This window comes from Sabethes cyaneus, chromosome 1, assembly GCF_943734655.1.
Source record: "Sabethes cyaneus chromosome 1, idSabCyanKW18_F2, whole genome shotgun sequence".
NCBI lineage: Eukaryota > Metazoa > Arthropoda > Insecta > Diptera > Culicidae > Sabethes > Sabethes cyaneus.
Window position 1 is genome coordinate 74502464 of NC_071353.1, and position 22694 is coordinate 74525157.

Below are 22694 nucleotides of genomic sequence, written 5' to 3' on the forward strand. Positions count from 1 at the left end.
TAATTGAAACCTACCATATGGTTTCACATTAGACAGCACACATTCAATAGATTGAAATGGAACTCCCATAAAATTAGCTCGGATTTGTCTTAGGCTGGATACTGCAACGTTGGCAAATCCGCCATAGTCTAGGTATTTAACTAAACAGTGTTGGTTTTCTTTATTGTGTGAAATAATCTGAACACGGTACCAACTTCCATGAACCATAACAACACAAATTGCATTCTCGATAATTTCGGGTAGCAAAGGAGCTTCAATCATATTGTAGTTTTGTATCATACATTGCTGCATTGTGTTTAACAAAGGAAACGTTGGATGAAGCGGTTGCTGTAAAAATACGTGGCCTCCAGTGATAATAGAGCTAATTGAAACATCGTTATTGATTCCTTCAACCAGCTGCAGCTATAAAATCACAACAGATGGGAATAAGTTTTCCAGAGTTACTTTGAATTTTAGTTAAAAATCACTTACATGAATACATGTCGTATCTAGCAGAGGTAACGATAGCACTTTTTCAATTTCTCCAACATCAACTCGCTGTAATGTTAATACAGGAAATCTTTTCTCCGGAAATTTCAAACGGATTAAAGCCAGAGCATTGTCAATGTCAGCCTGTGTCCCTTTTAAAGAGCAAATCTTCGTTTTGTGCGTACTTGGATTACGTTTAATCAACACATTCACTCCGGTTTTACTCTTTATTATTTGCACAAAGTTTGCTTTTCGTCCAAGCATCCTATTAATTAAATATGTAGGTAACAGAAATTCGTAACTAGTAGCTGGAGCACAATCAGACTGAGGTGGACTAGATCCTTTCCCTGAGTCACCAGAGTGTAGACTACATAAACTAAGCGGTGGACTTGTTGCTGAGGAGTTTTCATTTTTATCCAATTGTTTTTGATTTGTTCTGTTATTTTTCAGACAATCATTATTTGTAGCGTACTCATTATTTGACTGGCTGGTAATAAATTGTTCAGAATCTGCGGTATGTGAAGGATTAGCATTTTCTAGCTCCGAAAACTGTATTTCGGATGGTTGTGCCGGATTAAACGAAGTAGCAAATGAGCTTTTTGGAGAAATTTTTGCTGTCATATTAGCTTTCACGACTACTGGTTCCGGTGTTGGTTTAAAAGACTCATTAAATTTGATAAAATTTTGGTAACGATCGGCTGTTCCTGGTAAATTTACTGGAGACTCGAAACTAGAATAATCGTCCTGCTCTTCAATTAGACGTAGGTGCTTCATATCAGATTCTTCAATCTTTAACTTTAATAGTTCAGCATCAAATTGTTGATCAGAAACCTTTGGTGGACTTCTAATGTTAGGTATAATATCTATCGGAGCCGACTTTCCACTGCAGGAGGATGATGATGATACAGATTGGTGTTTTCCGGGGTCGTTTTTTATGCTAACAGGTGAAATGGGTAGCGAATCCGTGTGCTTCACATCCATTATGCTGTCTTCGAGGGGGTTCAATTTCTGTCCACAATTATTCATAGTCAAACATTCTGAAATTGACTTTTTACCTCCGGAGTCTAAGCCAAAGAATTTTTTACGTCGGAACCATATCAAACCGACAATAATCGCTAATCCTGGTACAGTTAAAAGCAATAATGGTCGTCCGTTTACCATCATAATGAACTACAGCTTCTCTGTGTAAGAAAAGTAAAAAATTGTTTAATAATCAATGCTTACTACTAAACTATGTAAAACTTGAATCTTATTCTAAAAGATATACTTTTTTTTCCTTTTTTTTCGGGTTATCCAACTGGTCGCTTAATAGCGTATAAAACTCTGCGCTGGGCCCTTTTGTGATGTCAACAAAGTGTCAGGGAGACCTCAAACATCAGTTCTACCTGACGAGACAGGCACTGTCGCCCACTAAAACACAGGTAGAGCCCCAAGCATAGCCGTCACGCCTACACCCGCAGGCGGAGGCGTTCCGGCCCTGCGCGGACTCCACGAACTGACTCTAAGATCTGCCAAAGGCCGGAATATCATATTTTAAATATAATGATGATGATGATGATGACGATGATAATGATAATGATGATAAGAAGAAAAACGGTAGATCGAATTTGTAAATGTGCTTGGGACTTTTTGTACTACTTGAGTTGTAAAATGTAGTATAGAAGAGGAGAACTGGCAGCACGGTCAACGGCAGATGCCCGGTTTGTGTGTGCTGCAGTATTTTTATAATTTCGAGTGGTTTGTCGCAGAATATGGCAGTGCAGTTTGTAGGAATAGTGAAATCTATGTGATACGCGGGTGGATAACATGGATTAAACACCCATAAAGTGCTTCTTGTCATGATAATTGAAAGTGAAAGTATGCAAGATCCAGACGCTATTTCCGTATCAATGCGAGGCGATGCGTTGTGGGTGTGAGCAAGATAGGACATACGTTACTGCTATCTGTGGGAACTACCAGCTCATTTGTTTCTCTCCTGATATAACCAAAACAAGGATAACAAGAAGAAGAGAAAGCAACGAAAATTCATCTTTATTTGGTCATCTATTGCGAGATAAGTTATACATTTTTAATAAAAAATAGATTTTGTTCCAGCTGGTAGGGGAGGGAAACATGCTATTAATCGACTCAGGTCGTCTTTTATATAACGCATTATGGCATGCTTTCGGTTATTGGGAATTCCATCTAACATAACATAATCTCAAAGTGATACCAATTACCGACTATATAATTTATCAAAATTACCAATAGCGCTAATATAACAATTTAATGATTCAAATTCGATCAAATCTGTTATTCGCAAAAAGTGGCATCACGGTTTCTGATATGATTTGCGATGCGCACTCTGCGCACTGTATGAGAAAATTCGCGATGGATTAGTACCACGATCTCTTTTACTCTCTTGAACTTCCCATGCGGCGTATGAGTACGGGGAGTCTATTTGTTTTTGTTTCGGTCTTTTGCACTCTAACAGATCCCTGACCTTGCTTTGGTTTCACTCAAACTCAAATCGCGACTACGAAGCTGAAGGGGATTTTTAGGCCTGTTCGCACTTATACGGGGTCCCATGCCGAACTGTCATTGTGTGAATGATGATAAAAGCAAAAATGCTTCCCTCTTCTTTTTTCTCACATAGAAACCAAACAAATATTAGCAACTTCGTAGTCGCGAATCTAGGTACAAACTTTAAAAGTGGCAACAGAGCAACATCGTAATCCTGGCAAAGCGAGCTTTTGCAAAATGTTTCTCTTTTTTCTTAAGTGGGTCTATAAGGGCTCTGTCAGGTATGTTTTTTACAAGACAGGACAGGTAATGGTTTTTTAGTCTCGCTGTTGCGTTATTCGTTTTCAGGAGATGTTTGCATTTTGGACTCGCCTCTGTATTGGTGGTGGGTTGCCAGTAGCCACTAGGACGCATCGGAATTGGAATTCGGGTTTTCTTTACTATTTGCATTAGATCATTGCATTCAATGATCCATACCAGAGGGAGTGTACAGTGAGCCCGTTGTTTACCCGTTGATTTTGTATGATAATGACAATTTGACGTGTTGGCGATGGTATTTTCAAAATTACGGTGGTTTTTGGTTTATGAAGACAGATACCTTTTTGTTTATGATTATCTGATTGTGGGGATGTGAGACACGTCTGAAGCAATTCGGATTGCATCGGGATACTCCATTTCGATTTTCCCAAATAAAGAATCTTTTGTTATCATACGCATTAATACTTGATTGACGCAGAATGGAATATAATCATCCAACATATTCATTATTTAATGGTTTAGGAGTATGATTGCGATACATGAATATACGCAGCGGTTGAGCTAGACATAGTGATGCTCAATTTTCAAGTTGATCAATTGATAGGCTGACCGACTGACCAGTCATTGAGTATACTCATTTATTCGCAAAGTATTTGGAGTGAACTGATTAGCAAATAATCGATAACCAACCTTCTTTTTCTTTTGTGCTGTTTCAAGTTTAAGATACCCGATCGTCAATCTTTTTCATACATATTGACAATATACGTTTAAAAGACGCGGATCAGTACTCAAAAAAATTGCTATTTACAGAAACATCATAATCTCGGATACCTATAGCAAAACTCCCTACGACCGCCGGTGTGAGTTTAGTTTGCTGCCAATAATGATAACACATTTTACTCGTTACCTTGATCCAACAATTATCCGCATGTTGTTTACACTATTTCCAGGCAAAGCTAAAAAAATGTTCTCTGGTATAAATCTGTTCGTAAAACTAAAACAAAAACTAAAATATCTTAAACAGGCTTATCTTGACTGTCGACTTGAAAATATTTAAATATGTAATAATTCTCCTAACCATTTTAAAAAATAAATAAATTTAAAGAATAACGATCATATCACTTATCAAGGTGAATCCCGATCCAACGAAACCTGCCTTACTAACAAATCACAACTCCTTCCTGTAATCTTTGCAGGGATGCAGAGGTTAACACGGTCCCAAAAACAGCAAAGATTACACTAACACTCCTTCCCCAATCCCATCTGATTGCAAGGACGTGGCCGGCGCAGTTATTGACCCTATATATATCGAGTCACTGAATTTTGCACAGTGAGGATGATCGGTCACTCCCAACCTCATTCACTTGATTCATTGTGCAATTTCACTGGTTCGGGTCAATCATTGAGTGCAACCATTGATATGTGCAATCAGTCTAAGCTAAGCTAAGCTAAGCTACTTGAGTTGTAAAATGTAGTATAGTGAAGAAGTGGAGAATTCGTCATCCCCGCCTAGCACTAAGCAGAAGCAGAAGATTTTCAGGCACGCACTGGTCCTCAACCGCGCGCCCCCTATCAATTTTCCAACACAAACAACCACAAATGAAGAAGAAAGACAAATTTCGAAGCATTAGTGGTTATCAATTTATCAGGGAAAATTTGATCTTTCATTCGCCAGCATTTATGCACTGTCCCAAGATGCAAAGTATATTGAACGTAGCACAAGCTGGACGTTCGCGGTAGTCGACAGAAGCTTTAAAATATAGAGACGCACCCGCCTTCCAACACCCGAGATCAATTAGCTAGTGCAATAAAGCTGGGGGCTTAAACGTCTCTCTAAGATTCGACCCCTTCCCATCGACAGACCCCGCGTCCGGCCATCAGATCACAGAACAGCCACGGGGCCAGTGCAAAAATTCTACCGATTCTATCTAGCAGCACTGCCCAGCCGAGACTCGAACACATGACACGAATTGAACTAATTTTCCCATCTACTACCTAAGCACTTCTATTAATACACGTAATCAGGACCACTCTACAGGTCCTTCGGCATTCAACCGAATCTGGTATCCCGCTTACACCCCCTTACTAACCCTAAACCCCTGACCGACCCTATCAATCCGACATTTTTCGGAAATATTTGTGATAGTTGTGATAAATAGGGATGAATCCCAGAAACATTCATTTATTAATTATCAGATATCCCCATACTGGCCTTATTCTGAAACGGAATAAAAGCACTTTCTGAACAACGCAACAATCACATTTGGTAAATTTTTACCCCGAGACCCACTTGAAATCACAAAAGTATTTTGATATATACCCATATTCAGAAGTAAACGTGACCGCTGTTCATTTACTGATTAGTTAAAAAGCCCTACACCACGACAAGGTTCAGATTTATCGTAGGGATACATCTAAGGCCATTGCAAATCATATTAAAAGTTTTTGTAACCCCCCCCCCCCCCCTTGGAAATTGGCTTGAAAAATCGGGGGGCAAAAAAATAATTTATAGGATATGAGTTAAATTTTTTTTATAAAAACTTGTCTGTGGACTCTGCAGCCTGAAAAGCTTGAAAAATGAATGTACAAGTTGAGTTAACGTTTCTAGCATGAAATAGAAATGGAAATTCAAACAGCGGAATTTCAGAAAATCGGCCAAAAAAATTTTCTTTCATTTTCGTCTTTTTTTCGTAGATTTTTGCATGGAAATTAACAACGTATATAGTAAAAGCAAGAATAGATTTGGTTTTCACGTTTAAACTTAAAATAAAAATGCCTAAAATCCATATTTTTTTGCTCGATTAAAATATTCTCTTTTAATCTCCAGTCCCTTTAGGACTCCCTTCGACTGCAGATCTACAGTAGACGCCTGCAGTAGACGGACCATAGTTTCCGTCACACCGACGATATTAAACTGTACCAAGTTCCCACCAGCCGACTTTTGTCAATCCGACGCTACTGCCATCTTCAGCCGACCGCTTATTTCATCAAATAGCATGACACTGGGACGCTCTGTTGTTGGTATCATGGATGCCCCCGACCCCCCCACCGTAGTCGCGCAACTGCCGCCAGCGCTCATCAGTCGTCCCGGTCCTACGTGTGAGCGTGGGGAAAGGGGCTTCCAAAACTCTCTTCACGGCAAGTACACATTTGTAAATACCCTTGCGTCCACTGACCCGTACCGTGTTTCCAGTACTACGCACTTGCATGATTCGTTAGCGGTACTTACTGAACGAAACCTCGCTGACGACACTCCGACTGCTGGACTTCGGATATTCCATCAGAACGACCATGACTTCAGCTTATCACCCGGTCCGGGGCGCCTACCACAACGCGATATGGAAACCCCTGATCCGCTTAGCTCAGTCGAGCCCGCCGTAGACACCGAATTACAGTCGCAATTGACTCGTTCCTGCCACCCAAGTCCTCCCGGCCGTGAGTCTAGTGCTGGTGAAGGGGTTTTCCAAGCCGCCTTCCATGGCAAGTATCCTATCAGTAACGGTATCCATCGCTCTGACGCATCCTCAATTCCCAGGACATCAACCGTAACAAGTATTGCTGCATCTGCCACCACGAATGTCCTGGTATACTATCAAAACGTTGGAGGAATGAACAGCTCTCTCGCTGAGTACCAGTTAGCCTTCAGTGATTGCTGTATGACGTATACGCCCTCACCGAAACCTGGTTGAATCAAAATACGACGACAAGCCAGCCGTTTAACAATTCTTACTCCGTTTACCGACAGGATCGGTCGCGTTCAAATAGCTAGATATATTGTTAGAAAATGTCCAAATGGCAAATATTTTAACTCTCAATGGTGGACAGTATGCGAAGTTAAGACTATAAGACTAAAGCTGTGTGTCATGATTTCGGATTGCAATTATCGAGGCTTGAGAGCAACAATGACTCGAAGGTAGTTCGGTGGCCGGCCGTTCGGTCCGATGCCCGTATATGGGTGTTGAGAATTAAGGCAAATTCTTCAACTACAGCTTAATCAACGTATAGTCACAATCATAAATTCGATGATACTAGGAACGAATTGAATCGCCCAGTTAGCTTCGAGGTACGATGCTGATCTAACAAGCCAGTTGTGTTCGAATCTCGGCTAGCCGGTTTTTGTTAGATAGAATCAGGATTCGTAATTTTCCTGTACTCTAACAGCCGGCTGCGAAGTCTGTCGGTAAAGAAGGATAACGTCTAGTGACGGTTAATGCTCAAGACTTTGCTTTGCTTTGCTAGGGACGAATTCTATGACAGGTTCGAAAGGATTTATGGGGTGCGCACGACTTGAAAATTCAAGACTCTAGCTCCCAGATCGATCCTGTTTAACGGTCAATACTTTTTGGAAGTCACAATATACAGTCTTTTCTTAGCGACTTTGACCACTATCGCGTCGTAAGATCCACGCAGATCCACTCCACGTTGCAGTGGAGTACACTAGAAAGCTTGATCAACGAATCACAGAACAGCATGACGAAAGGGAATAAGACGTAAGTAGGCTGTGGAGGATCCGCCATGGCGCCAACAACTACGAGGGAAGTGATAGGCACGACGTGGGGAAGACAATCACCCTTATTCTGCGAGTCACGTGACTCAATACGACAATTGTCACTCGCCGTGACTCGCCACGGCGAGTCGAATTGAGTGCTGTCACCTAGGTGACAACCGTGTCACCTAGGTAACAACCCCGTGCCACCTAAGTGACAAACCGTGTAACCTAGGTGACAAAGCGAGTCACCTAGGTGACAAAGTGAGTCACCTAGGTGACAATTGTCACCTCATTCGCGATGACTCCAAATTAGTTACGTCACTCGCCTCGCAGAATAAGAGTGAGTGTAACAACTTGTTTGATGTCGAATGCCAGAAAATGACAGATGAGAAGAACCAGGCCAAGAGTCGCATGCTCACTGCGGATCACGTCAGAACAGAGAAACATATAAGCTTTCTGCGTAGTACGTAACCAGCTGAACCAGTCCCGAAGGTTGCCAACTCGCATAAACGCAAATTCTACAGAACGTTAATGCTCCCGGTAACCCTTAACGGACATGAATCATGGACACTGAAGGAAGATGATCAATGCTTGGGGCTTCTGAGTGTAAAATTCTGCAATTGGTGAAAACGCTGTGGATCGCATGTAAATAATAGTCTGTATCCCGGTTTGTGCTCTTGATGTCTGCACCGTGAAGTGCTTGAGGTCTGCCATTGCCGATTTCGAGCACTACAGCGAGTGAAGTCTGACAATTGTACGGCGCAAAACAAATAAGAAATTTACGGCAAACTGAAAGATAATCGAATCACCACTAGACATGTAACAAGTTTTAATTCAACCGATCAATCTGCGTATATTTTACACGAAAATTGATTTGATTCCAAAGTTGATCAACAATATTGCCGGGTAAACAAAATTTCCCTGATTGAATTTCGAAATTCCCTGATTTTCCAGGTTTTTCCAGGAAATCGACACCCTGTAAACGTACAGCCCTTAGACGACACAGCAAGTATCGCACTGATGCAACGAGAATAAGATACGTAGAAATAAATACTACCTATAAACAACTCAATGATCACCTGTATAACGCCCATCAGAACAATCTGCAACGCCGTCTCAAGGCAAACCCAAAAAGATTTTGGCGCTACGAGAATGAGCAACGTAAAGAATCGGGATTACCCTCTACGATGTTCAATGGTCTGTTCGAAGCCGACTCCGCCGCTGACATTGCCGACTTGTTTCGTTCTCATTTCAATAACGTTTTTACCAATGAACATCTCGAACCGCAGGATGTAGCCGTCGCCATCGAAAATGTTCCTCGACTTTCTGTACCTTTGTCGCAGTTTGTTATCTCCATTGACATGATTACGTCAGCTGGAAAAAGACTAAAATCATCCACGGGATATGGCCCTGACGGTATCTCGTCAATCATTCTGAAACGCTGTATGGAGACGCTAGCGGCACCGCTTGCAGCGGTATTCAACCTATCTTTGGCTACAGGCATTTTTCCAAACTGCTGGAAACAGTCATATGTTTTTCCTGTCTTTAAAAAAGGTTGTAAACGAGTAGTCTCGAACTACCGGGGTATAGCTGCATTAAGTGCCACTTCTAAACTGTTTGAGTTGATTATTCTCCAGGAGCTTGCCCAGAGATATAATCACTACATCTCGTCGGATCAGCACGGATTTATGCCTAAACGATCTACAACAACCAACTTGACTTCCTTCACTTCGTTTGTAACACGCCAAATTGAGGATGGTCATCAAGTGGACGCGATATACACAGACTTATCTGCAGCATTTGATAAAATGAATCATCAAATTGCAATTGCCAAATTTGATCGATTTGGCATGAACGAACATTTGCTACTCTGGCTTCAATCTTACCTATGTGGTCGTAGCATGTCTGTGAAAATCGGTGATCACATTTCTTCGCCATTTCCTGTTTGTTCTGGTGTTCCACAAGGAAGCCACATAGGGCCGTTTTTATTCCTGCTGTATATGAACGTTAATTCCATTTTGAAATGCGCGAAACTCTCATACGCTGCTACGATCTAAAGCTATACCATACGATAAAGCAACCACTGGATATGAGTTTTCTGCAGGAGCAGTTGGAAAACTTCGCTAAATGGTGTCAAATTAACCGATTGTCGCTGAATGTGTCTAAGTGCTCAGTAATCTCATTTGGACGAAAACATTCACTATTCCAGTATGACTATGCCTTGGCAGGCGTACGTTTACTGCGTGAATCCACAGTTAAGGATTTGGGAGTTTTAATCGATGCAAAATTAACTTTCAAGGATCACATTTCATACGTGGTGGCAAAAGCTTCTTCACAGCTGGGCTTTTTATTTCGTTTCGCGAAAAAATTTAAGGACATCTACTGCCTGAAAACACTCTATTGTTCAATTGTGCGACCTGTACTGGAATACGCGTCTCCCGTCTGGTCTCTTATTACCAGAACGAAATTCAACGCATCGAAGCTATTCAGCGAAAGTTCATCCGCTTCGTTTTACGTCATCTCAGGTGGACGGATCCACGGAACTTACCCAGCTATAAAAACCGTTGCATGCTGATCGGCCTGGAATTACTAGAGGAAAGACGCAATGTGGCAAAAGTATGCTTTATTGGCGATCTCCTGCAAGGTAGCGTTGATTGTTCAGTACTCCTCAGCATGCTAGATATCAATATACGACGCCGCAATCTACGATATCACTCGTTCCTCAGTATTACTCCAGCTAGGACGAATTACGGTCTATATGAACCAGTGCGCAGTATGTCTCGTCTATTCAATCAATGTTACCATGTATTTGACTTTAATGTGTCTCGAGAAACAAACAAGTATAATTTTAGACGTGTTTTATGTTAATCTAAACAGACGAGTATTGTAAATACGTTACTTAGTTATTTCTGTCATTGGGGTGATATTTTACCTGTTGACGTTAATAAAATAAATAAATAAATTCTACATGCGGAACTAAGCTTTAGGAGGATGCCGAAGTGCGCGACAAACCACCTACCCATGGGAAGGTTTTAAAACTTAATACAGTTGGATTTCGATTTTGGCATGCCTCGATTTTGGCAACAAAAGTATTCGTTTTTGGCAACACAAGATATTTATGGCAATTTTGGGACGAAGATCGGATAGCGTTGCGTAATAATGACGCGTACCAATAAAGCGATAACTAAAGACTAATTTATTTAGATTGCCATCTGGCTTATATAAGAAATGTTATAAAAGTATAAGCTTTGCTTTGTCACATCAATACAATATTGTTATAGGAAAGAAATTGATCATTGTTCATTATTTTACATTTGCTTTGCGCTTATTGTCGCAAGCGGACTTAATTGTACGAAGTGTCACCTCTGCTGTCCATGTCGCATTTTTGACGGCAGAAGCTGCGATGAAGATGATCGAAGGAAGATCGTCGATAGATGATGCTACAGTACCCCCCTTCTGGAGAGAACGACGGTTAATGAAAGCGATCTGGAAATTTTACTCGTCGGCCAGAACAAGTGACCGTAGTCGGCTGAGGCGTAGGTGTAGTTGTTTTCAAACGATCAGATGTTGGTTGAGTTGTATGCTGATCCTTAAGCACGTAAGCGGGTTTCAGTCGGTCGACGGAAATTTTCGAAGTTCGTCCGTTAATGTTGATTTTGTAGTATTTGTCGGTGCGCTTTAAAACACGATGAGGTCCCATGTACGGCGGTGTAAGGGATGACTTGATCGAGTCGTTGCGAACGAATACGTGCTTACATGTCTTGAGATCGGCTGGGTCGGGTGAACGAAGATCGCGCATGACGTTGCGAAGATTGCTCGAACACTCCGATTCGGTAACACTATGGGATGTTTCAGCAAAAAATTCTGAAGGAATCCGAGCGTCGTTCCATAAACCATTTCTGCTGGAGATGCTGCGATGTCTTCTTTGTGGATAGTTCGTAAGCCAAGAAGAATCATCGGGAGATGTTCGGTCCAGCGCTCGGGGTTGTGGCAAAGAATGGCTAAAAATAAAAAATAAGAAAACTTATCCAATTTAATTCTACTATGTGTATTTTATTCAATGACAGATACGTATTTCGCCTACGACTTGCAGGCTTCCTCAGTGTCTGTTTTCGAACCAGTTCCAGAACCTGTCATTGAATAAAATACACATAGTAGAATTAAATTGGATAAGTTTTCTTATTTTTTATTTTTAGGTTTCATATTCTACTAAGACGCTCCAAAAACTTCAGTCAAAGAATGGCTGCTTTCAGCGTTCTGTGCCATCGCTCGATAATGCCATTCGATTGAGGATGATATGGCGTCGTACGAAGATGATTTATTCCGAAACTACGAACCAATTCTGCAAAAAGCGATGACTGGAATTGACGTCCTTGGTATGACGTGATGTGCGTTGGCACACCGAAGCGAGATATCCACCCAGTCACTAAAGCTTTGGCCGATGTAGTCTAACTGTCGTGCTTGGCGGTTTGTTGCTTTTTCGGGATTCTGGTGGAAAGCAAACACGATCGGCTTGTGATCGGTGTATATGTGGCAGTTTCTTCCTTCCAGTGGCGACTCGTGGGGGTTTAGAATACCTGTTCAACGTAGCGCTTAGTATGTTGCGTAAACGGTGTATTTCGTGTATATACTGGCGCAATTCGCATTGCAGTTCTGGTTTCTATGGAGATGGAACTGTTATGCGAGTAGCGGCAGTGTAAATACGCAATACTCGTTACGTTACGTGGATACTCCTATTATTTAAATAACAACGGAATACGACGGTTTACTTTACCAGCAAATTCGTCTCTGAATTTCAACTACCTACACTGTACGAACCGAAAACTTTTCGTTCAATTTACCTATTGAACCAAATTCAAGAATAACCACCTTACTATAATGCACGCACAAGCCCACACCACACGCACCATAAGCAATATGCGTAAGTTGTTCAATGCTAAAGAAAAACGAGTTAATGAGAAAATTTTGCGAATAATGCATGCCAACCGCGCTCTATTTTCAAATCCCCTTCGTACCAACACATTGTTCCTGGTGTTAATCTCTAAAGCACCGTTCAAACGTCGTTTTGCTCATTGTTTCACATTCTCTTTTTATCTCCTTCGTACCAACACATTGTTCCTGGTGCTAATTTAGTATTAAATTAAGATTCAAGAATCAAAACCAGGAATAATGTGTTGGTATGCTTGTGCATTGAGATCTCTAAAGCAACATTCAAACGTCGTGTTGAACGGTTTGCTCATCAGCTTCGTAACTAAACTAAATTCGTATTGCATATGCGTCGGTGCAAACGAAATCATGAACAAGCGATGAAAACAATATTGTCGGGCTGAATTTTGTTGTCTGTCCTATGAACAGGTTGAACATGCGGACGAGTCGCCACTGCTTCCTTCCATCATATACTTGAAATGTCGTACTGCTAAATAGATTGCGGTTAATTCCCGGTCGTATGTGCTGTACGTACTTTAGGTGGGCCTTGTCAAACTTTTTAGAAAAAAATCCTAACGGCTGTACGTTTCCATCCGGAATTTGATGCAGAACTACTCCGGCTGCAATATTCGATGCGTCTACCCATAAAGATATTTCTGCGTCCTTAGCTGGGTGAGCGAGCAATGCAGCTTGTGCCAGTTGTAGTTTACACTGTTCAAAAGCAGTTGATGTTTCTTCTGACCAAACCAACGGGGTTCGGTCGTTCCGCTTATTACCAGGAATCATCGTGAGCAATAGTATTTGTGCTACTATTGCGTGTGGGATAAATCGCCTATAAAAGTTTATCACCGCTAGAAAACTTTTAACCGTTATGTGTGCAACAGGGTACCCGGGTACCTTTTCAGTTTTAAAATAGTTATAACTCATTCAATTTAAAACATACGTCATTGAAATTTTGCGACATCGTAAAACTCGTTGATCTTAAGTAATTGAGGATTTATTGGTGCATATCCATAAAGGGGATTAGCAATGAGAGGCACTTGAATTTTTTTATTACGTAGGAGGGCGACAAGGGTACCCGGGTACCCATGATTTGTTATGTTCATAACTTTGGCTATCTTGAATCGATTTGGATGAAACCAGTGGCATTTGATTCGTACATTTATCTAGTTTTGATTAGATAAAGCATTTGGCCATCAAATGACATGGTAGATCCCGGGAATCGGTAATTCCGGAGCAACGTCCGGTAAAACGTGAGAAGCCACTTGTTTTGAAAGAATATCAGCTTTCAGCGTAGCTATTAGCTTTGAACTTGACATTGTGAACCCTTTTTTCATCTTATTATATAAATTGGTGACTTTAGATCGCATTGGCCATTCCAGAATTGGGTTCCTGTAGGGTTGTAGATGGCAAATTGGGTGCCTAATCCAATATTAGAATTGGTTTAGCAGATCTTTTAGATGTTTTGAACTGATATGGCCAGTTTAGTACTGATTAATAATTACGGAATTGGTTCCAAATGCATATCGGATGGTTCTACGTTTTGAACTGTTCTGATAATGCTAAGCAATATCTTGAATCCTGCGGTATCATCTGTGACCCCGTAGCAACCTATTTCGAAATAACCAATCAAAATACATCGAAATGTAAAAAATATCACCTACCGAACTAATTCCAAGAACTTTGATACCCATATTGCTAGGTTTTACTTCCAATCCTAGACTGGCCACCCATGACCCCACAGGAACCTACTCCGGAATGGTTAACCTGATTCATCTCATTATATGAAATAGTTCATTGTATGAATTTTTAGAGTTTTTATATCCGCATGACTGATTTTCCTGCAATACAATCAGTTCTCTACCTTACAGCGGACATTCTGTCGGAATTCCGGATTTTCGGGCCCCGTATGTCTTTTAATGGCCAAACGGCCAAATAATTCAAAACTAGATAAATTAACGAATCAAATGACACCTATTTCATCAAAATCGGTTTAAAATTGTAGATGTTATAACAATATCAATTTTGGGTACCCGGGTACCCTTGTCGCCCTGCTAAAGGTGTTTTTTTTTGTCGCACACATAACGGTTAAGATCCTTCACAGTAGTAGGACGTTGGTAGTTACGTATTGCCTCGACGCACTGCGGTAGTGGTCGTATGCCGTCGGCTGACACTGAGAGACCAACGAAAATAATTTCAGATCAGCCAAACTCGCATTTTGCGACGTTGATCGTTAAGCGATGTTTTTCCAATCGAGCGAAGAGTTGTCGAAGATGATCACGATGTTCCTCTGGGGAAGACGAAGCGATGGATGTCGTCAATGTATGGGTATACAAAATCCAAACCTCGTAGCACTTCGTGTATCAGCCTCTGGAATGTTTGAGCAGCGTTGCGCAGTCCGAACGTCATGAAGGAGAATTCGAATAATCCAAATGGTGTGGTGATCGCAGTCTTCGGGAAGTCGTCTGGATGGATGGGCACTTGATGGAAAGCTTTCTGCAAGTCAACCTTTGAAAAAATGGTTTTTCCTTGCAAAATAGCTGTAAAATCCTGCAGGTAAGGTACAGGATATCTGTCGGGCACTGTTTGAGCGTTGAGTGCACGGTAATCGCCGCAGGGCCGCCAAGTTCCGTCGGCTTTTTTACCATGTGAAGTGGACTTGCCCAACTGCTGGATGATGGTCGACAAATTCCTAGTTTCATCAGGTGTTCAAATTCGGTCCGCGCTGCTAACAGCTTCTCAGGTGAAAGTCGTCTCGGTCTAGCAAATGTCGGCTGACCCGTCGTTTCGATGCGATGCACTGTCGATGATTCACTGATTGTACCTGGGAGTTTCAAACGTGTGATCGATGGGAATTCGGCTAATAGCTCTGCGTACGGTGATTTTGTGGAAAACGTGCGGATAGAAAGTTCACTTGTTGATGATAAGATCGCCATTGCTTCGAGCTTTGTTGTATTGTCTATCAGTCTTAAATCGATCAGCAAATCGTGATGGCTAATGAAGTCAGCACCATAAGAATTAGCGATAAGAAATGTCCACAGGAATTCTCGACGAAGGCCAAGATTAACTTTTAGTAAAACTTCTCCGTATACTTTAATCGGTGTTCCGTTTGCGGCAAACAATTTGATGGTGGTTGGTTTAATCCGAACTGAATCTGGGCTTTTCGGTATAACGGACACATCAGCTCCGGTATCGATGAGGAGTTTTATGTTACTACTGGTGTCTGTTATTTTCAGGCGGAAAATTTTTGCTGCGTTGGAGTTTGCCAATTTCCAACGTAGTTTCAGTCGGAGATGTCATTGCTGATTTTTAGAGTTGGAAGGATGCACGAAATAACACGGTTTGCGACACTGCTGGGCTTTGTCGCCAAAAGTACGATGATACCAACATATGTCATATTCACTGTTACGGTTTTCAACAACTCTATTTTGGCTGCGCAATCGTGAACGATCTGATTGGTTGCCTTGAGGTCGAAGCAATTTATTAACCGTTCTTGTTAGTTCGGCGATTTCCCGTTGAAGTAACTCGATGCTACTAGGTGGTGATGCCGGTCTGGCAGATGACGCCATTGCGATTTCTGAATGTTCCGTGCAAATGGCATTGTGAAGGTTAAGGGATTCTACGATTGCATCCGCGACGATAACTTTCGTTGCCGAGTCACCTTTCGATGCTATCACTGCTGCTTGCGCGTGGGTTGGAAGTCTCGATGCCCACAGATCAAAAAGGGCTTGTTCGCTCAATGCATTTCCAGCTACCCTCCGCATCTCGTTAAAAAGTTGACTGGGTTTCATGTCACCAAGCGGCATTGCAGACAATACCTGATGCAAACGTCGTTGCTGACTATCAGCAAAATGTTCACTGAGCTTTTCTTTGATATAGGCGTACTTTTCCGTAGTAGGTGTACCCTCGACGATAGATCGTAGCTCTGTTAGCTTATTCGGAGGCACCTGAGCCATTACGATGTTGTACTTCCTGGCGTCGTGATGAGTTGCAATTCCGGATGCGGCAAACCAAAACTCCAGAGAAATGAAATATGATTCGATGTTCGATGCTGTCATAAGCGGTGGATTCAGGCGAGGAAGATGCACTGCTTCTACGATGGCGGAATCCTGTTCCTCGGTAGAGGTTCCAGGTGCGGCTAATTTGTCGTCCGTTGCCATGGTTCGATTAAAATTCACTTTCGATTCGCGAACACGGGGTCACCAATTATGGCAATTTTGGGACGAAGATCGGATAGCGTTGCGTAATAATGACGCGTGCCAATAGAGCGATAACTAAAGACTAATTTATTTAGATTGCCATCTGGCTTATATAAGAAATGTTATAAAAGTATAAGCTTTGCTTTGTCACATCAATACAATATTGTTATAGGAAAGAAATTGATCATTGTTCATTATTTTACATTTGCTTTGCGCTTATTGTCGCAAGCGGATTTAATTGTACGAAGTGTCACCTCTGCTGTTCATGTCGCCTTGTTGGCGGCAGAAGCTGCGATGAAGATGATCGAAGGAAGATCATCGATAGATGATGCTACATATTTTACTTCCAAAAATATGCTTAAATATCAATCAATTTCTGCACACATGCTTTAAATGACGAAGTAATGATGCCCTCAGTATGTTCGTGGAAAAAAGTTATGTGGTTTCGAACAATATTTTATTGCCGTAGGACTACGTCTTACCGCAGGGTGTCAATAACTTATTTGCACCGGACGGATAGCTCTCAGCGGACTTTTTAAACATAAAATGGTTGCAATCGTTGATTAATTATATTCAGTCAATTTCTAAAGCATTTACATTAATTTTTTTCATGTCGAAAAAGGGTCTCGATTTTGGCACGGTTTCAATTTTGGCAACATAGGCGACAAGCATTTGTTGCCAAATTCGAAATCCTACTGTAGTTATTTTTGCAACATTTTACAAGCTACATGCAATAACAAAAACATAAGTTACAAAAAATCGGTTAATATCGGTATTAGTTGCATATACGTTATAAACGAATAAAACGGTAGATTGTTTTATTTCAATAATACGTATATTCGCAGCAGGTCAGGTAAGACAGTGGTTTTTATATTAAGAATAACACCTATATACGCCTTCGTGCGTCAACAGAGTAAGAGTACCAAGCAAAGCCTAGGTGGTGCATTCCGTTATCGAAACATGACCATCAGTTTTTTTCATACGACTGATTTCGCAGCCAAATTTTTCTCTGGACAGCGTCTCGCAGCCGAGATTCGAAAATACAACCACTGGCTTTTTAACCCTCTAACGGGTAAGACCGTTTGTAGACGGCCTTCCCTTTTGGAGCTCCAGAACCGAATACGAATATTGTTTTTAATTGGCAATATGCAAAATATATTCAGAACAGATTTCTTGACATTTTAATACTAATATCATAACATTCTGACCATGCATTCAAAAGTTATCATTTTTCAAAAACAAAAATTCCGAAAATAATTAATGCGCGAATATTCCCTTTTTTACTTTTGAAGGAAAAGGACATCTAGATTAAAATGATTGACCTAAAAGAAATTTCTATGAGTAAATTTCATGCATTGTTTTAATTTTATAATATATCTGAATTGAAAAAATATCTGGGCAGAGCGTTAGACATGCATTTGCAATTTCATGCATTGTTTTAATTTTGTAATATATCTGAATTGAAAAAATATCTGGGCAGAGCGTTAGACATGAAAAAAGAAAAAGAGAAATTGGACTTTTTCTTACCTGGCACTGCTCCAGATAATTATTTTTGCATGAAAATCAGAACTTAAGGTTTTTTTGTGTGTACTTTCATGATAAAATAGTCATTAGCTTGATCGCATCGTTTTTACGGTGTTGCCCGTTAGAGGGTTAAACCAGCATTGTACCTTGAGGTACTGGGACTGGGAAACAGAGTACTAACACTGGCCCAGAGGTTTCAAATCATGCCTAGCCTAAGCAAAGTTACTTTTACCTTTGTTATACTATAACAAAGGTTTAAAAATTGGTCGAAAAACACGAAATTAACCCGAGGCCCGGAGGGCCAAGTCACATATACCAATCGATAGGGTTCGACGATTTGAGCAATGTGTGTGTGTGTGTGTGTGCGTGCGTGTGTGTGTGTGTGCGTGTGTGTGTGTGTGTGTGTGTGTGTGTGTGTGTGTGTGTGTGTGTGTGTGTGTGTGCGTGTGTGTGTGTGTGTGTGTGTGTGTGTGTGTATGTAATGATTTTTTCTATCGCCTGTTTCTCAGAGATGGCTGAATCGAATCGTTCGCTATTACTTTTGTTTTAAAGGTATTACTGTCTAGTAGATCACTATTAAGTTATTTCGTGATACGACGTTTCGTTTAAAAGTTATAAGCAAAAATGTGAAAACTACGTGACATGGGCTCCGGAACTACATGACCGATTTCAACGAACTTATTATCAAATGAATGCTCGTGTTAAAGCTAAATTGTTCAGGAATTTTTATTGAAAGTAAACAAGTAGTTTAAGAGTTATGCTTAAAAAACCTGTTTTGACAAGGTAATAATTATAGTCTGTTTCTCAGAGATGGCCAAACCGATTTATGCCCTATTAGTCTCTTTTAAAAGGTAATATATCCTAATAGATCACTATTGAATAATTTTTTGATTGGACGTTTAATTTGAAAGTTATGAGCAACCGTATACACCACATCAAAATTAACAATAATTTATAATGGTTTTAACTAAGATAGTTTACCTAATTTTAATTATTTTAATATCATACGAGAGGTTTTGACGCTACAAATATATATGCAAAATTTCATAAGAATTGGTTTTACCGGTCAAAAGATATTAACCCTCGAACACTCGCGCCAACTTTTGTAACACAGTTACTCGCGCGGACAATAGCCCCAAACCAAAGAAAACGTGCGCACTAGTTTTGATTGAGAAAACTTGGTTTTAGGTTTATCAAACATTCGGGAGTTTCTAGAAATTGAAAGCTCTATCGTCTGGTGGAATTTAAATTTTGATTAATCCCCCTAAAAGTAAATAAAAAAATTATTTTTCTTCAGTGTCAATATAACACATTGATTCTGCAAAGTTATAGAGCATGTTATTACAAGAAATTTTGCTGAAGACAATAACCTTCTATCTCTGCAGCGAAGATGGAAAAATCTTATTTATTATATTTGAATTTGTAAAATCAATTTTTCTAATTTTGTTCGTTTTGTAATTGTTGTATGACTTTCTCAAGTACTACAAAATTGTACAAATAGTGAAAATACACAACTTTGCTGAAAATAATATACCTCTATGTTTGCTTGTCTAGGAACTGTGGAACTTTGATTATAAAAATACCCTAATTTTTACCCCGAATTACTCGACCAACAGACGGATACATTTTAAACATTTTACATTTGCCGATAGTTGCTGCATACAGACACCATTTTTCCATATGAAGAAACAAGAGAAAATTCCAGTTGGGGCCAAATTCTGGTACACCTCACATGCTGATTGCTTCGTTTCTGTGCTGGTGGTTTATGCTGATCTATTTCCCCAACAATTTAAATTATTAATGCATTGAATAATTATGACATTTTGCTCATAATAAGTTTATTGAAGAGTATACGTTAGTTGAACAACGATTTCTAACTTTATAACAATATGGCGTTGGAAAACCTACACGTGTTGTACAAAATACAACAGTGAGTAACCGAAGGTTAATAAAAATTGATGAAAATTATTCAAGAAAACTCTATTGATGTGAATCGAATAGAATGGCATTACAGGAAATTATGCACAGTACAAAAACCTATAAACTAGACAATGTATATGTTAAGGTATAAGATTTCCTCTTACAACTTACTTTTATTTGCGCTTACTCAGATTAATAACTTACTTATCCTTACTCAGCAATTTCATGAAAAAGGATTTATCAACATTTAAAAGTGTTCCTATTTTGTTCAAATTTTGTAAACTTATTCAATTTTCAAAAATTTTATGTAAACCAACGCACTACGTAACGTTAACCAATAGATGAATTATATTCGGAAGACGTGTCCATTGCTATCTCAAATAGCAAGTAAGACCGTATAACAAAGGTTCCTTTCACCACTAAGTGGATAAAATCGGGTTTTTTTTATAGTATTATATTCAGTATGCTTTTTTCAGAAGAATCACGTATATTTGCATCAGCCCAACCATGTTTTTTAGAATCGGTGCCAATCTGCGGGCACGCCAGTGAGTACCAATTAAGAGGAATTATTTTAAATTTTGTAGCTTAAAATTTAAATATAAAAACTTCCAAACTTCATTTCATAAAAAGTTGACGCAAAAAGCCTTTTCAATAAAAATAAAAAAAATTAAAAGAGCTTCTACTCAAATGCGTAAATGTGCAAGGTTTTAGTTACTATTAGGAGCCGTAAAAACATGTCTATTTTCTTAAATCTATTGATACTCCGACTGCAAAACATTTGGTTTGCAATATGCAATAAGTATATTTGAGAAATATGACATATTTTTAATTTGTGCTTTATTAATAATTTGACAATGATCTCTCAGTTACATAAAACTGTTCAAGAAGGGTAGGTACATGAATTCATCCAAACAGATTGAACAATTTCAAGATTAAAATATTTAAATTAGCGTACTCTGTTATTTCTAACGCAGGTGTTATATATCAGTACAAGCATAAAACTACGGCAATAAATTATTTTTTCGTTAAATTAACCAAGATGAAATGGTTTTATTTTGAGATTTTTTCAAGTGGCTTGAAATTTAATGCAAACCAAAATAAACTAACCAGCAAAAATGGACCTCTGCCTTTTCAATTTTGTCAATCCAAAACACGAACGATCTAATATGCATGGCACTGGTACTTACCAGTTTGTTTTTCAGTGAGAAAATCACATACACCGTATATAACTCATAAAAGACTGCTTTTTATATTCGAAAACTACAAAAATACACAAAATTTTCCCTACACGTGTCTTCTGTTATTTTATTCAAGATGTAAAGATTCAATATGGCGAACTGTATAGCCGGCACTCTGGAAAATAGACGAAGGGTCCAACTCCACCGAATGAAACTTTGTTTTTTTTTCGATTGACAGATTGATACAGAGCAAGGGGTTTCCAATAGCAATCATTACTACGCACCTTCGAAAAAAGTTACTTTTGATTACTTTACTGATTACCTCTGATTACTAGTAATCTCTTGTGATTACTATAAATTGGCCTTGCCAGCGTTGAAAGAGATTTCGTAGACTGCTCGCACTTACAGGAAATCTCGTGCCGAACTGTCAACGCGTGAGTGTTGACAAAAGCAAAAATACTTCCCTTTCTTTTTTTCTCACGCAAAACCCTGAACAATATCAGCAACGCTGGCAAGGCCAATTAATTATGATTACCAATGATTGCTTAAGATTAGCATTGATTACTCCACTGATTACTATTGATTACCTAATTAACTCGTAAATAATTACAAAAGTAATTTCTGATTACTACGCACTAATACGCCTCACTGGAAACCCCTTGTGAATCTGTGATGAACTCTAGATAGAATTAACAAAAGGGCGAATGTCGCAAATGTAAACAAAACAGATGAGAGTTATTCTAGGGGTTTCCAGTAAGGCGTATAAGTGCGTAGTAATCAGAGATTACTTTTGTAATCATTTACGAATTAATTAGGTAATCAGTAGAGTAATCAATGATAATCTTAAGTAATCATTGGTAATCATGATTAATTTATAGTAATCACAAGAGATTGATAACTGGTAATCAGAGGTAATCAATTGCCCTTATTCTGCGAGTCACGTGACTCAATACGACAATTGTCACTCGCCGTGACTCGCCACGGCGAGTCGAGTCACCTAGGTGACAGCCGAGTCATCTAGGTAAGAAACCCCTGTCACCTAAGTGACAGACCGTGTCACCTAGGTGACAAAGCGAGTCACCTAGGTGACAAAGCGAGTCACCTAGGTGACAAATGTCACCTGATTCGCGGTGACTCCAAATAGTCACGTCACTCGCCTCGCAGAATAAGGGCAAATAAAGTAATCAAAAGTAACTTTTTTCGAAGGTGCGTAGTAATCATTGCTGTTGG

The 22694-nt window shown here is 39.8% G+C and overlaps 2 protein-coding genes across 5 annotated transcripts in view; both read right to left on the bottom strand.

Annotated features, from left to right (window-relative positions):
• Positions 1-21622, bottom strand: part of LOC128734087 (A-kinase anchor protein 1, mitochondrial) — a 102967-nt gene extending 81345 nt beyond the window's left edge. For all 4 annotated transcript variants that reach the window (XR_008411967.1, XR_008411965.1, XR_008411966.1 and 1 more), the window contains exons 1-3: positions 21474-21622; positions 472-1649; positions 15-402 (exon numbers count right to left, since the gene is read on the bottom strand). Coding sequence is in view for 1 of the 4 variants with exons in the window: in XM_053828095.1 (XP_053684070.1) it covers positions 15-402; positions 472-1632 (1549 nt within the window). In the remaining 3 variants the exon portion in view is untranslated. The remainder of the gene's footprint in view (positions 1-14; positions 403-471; positions 1650-21473) is intronic.
• On the bottom strand, positions 15940-16803 carry LOC128745833 (uncharacterized). Its single transcript, XM_053842905.1, has one exon. It carries the CDS (start codon positions 16801-16803, stop codon positions 15940-15942), a length of 864 nt encoding a protein of 287 aa, XP_053698880.1.
• Positions 21623-22694: the final 1072 nt, after the last annotated feature.

Bases quoted from the DNA above. Each gene is read 5' to 3' on its own strand.
- LOC128745833 (XM_053842905.1), bottom strand. From the start codon at position 16,803: ATGGCAACGGACGACAAATTAGCCGCACCTGGAACCTCTACCGAGGAA.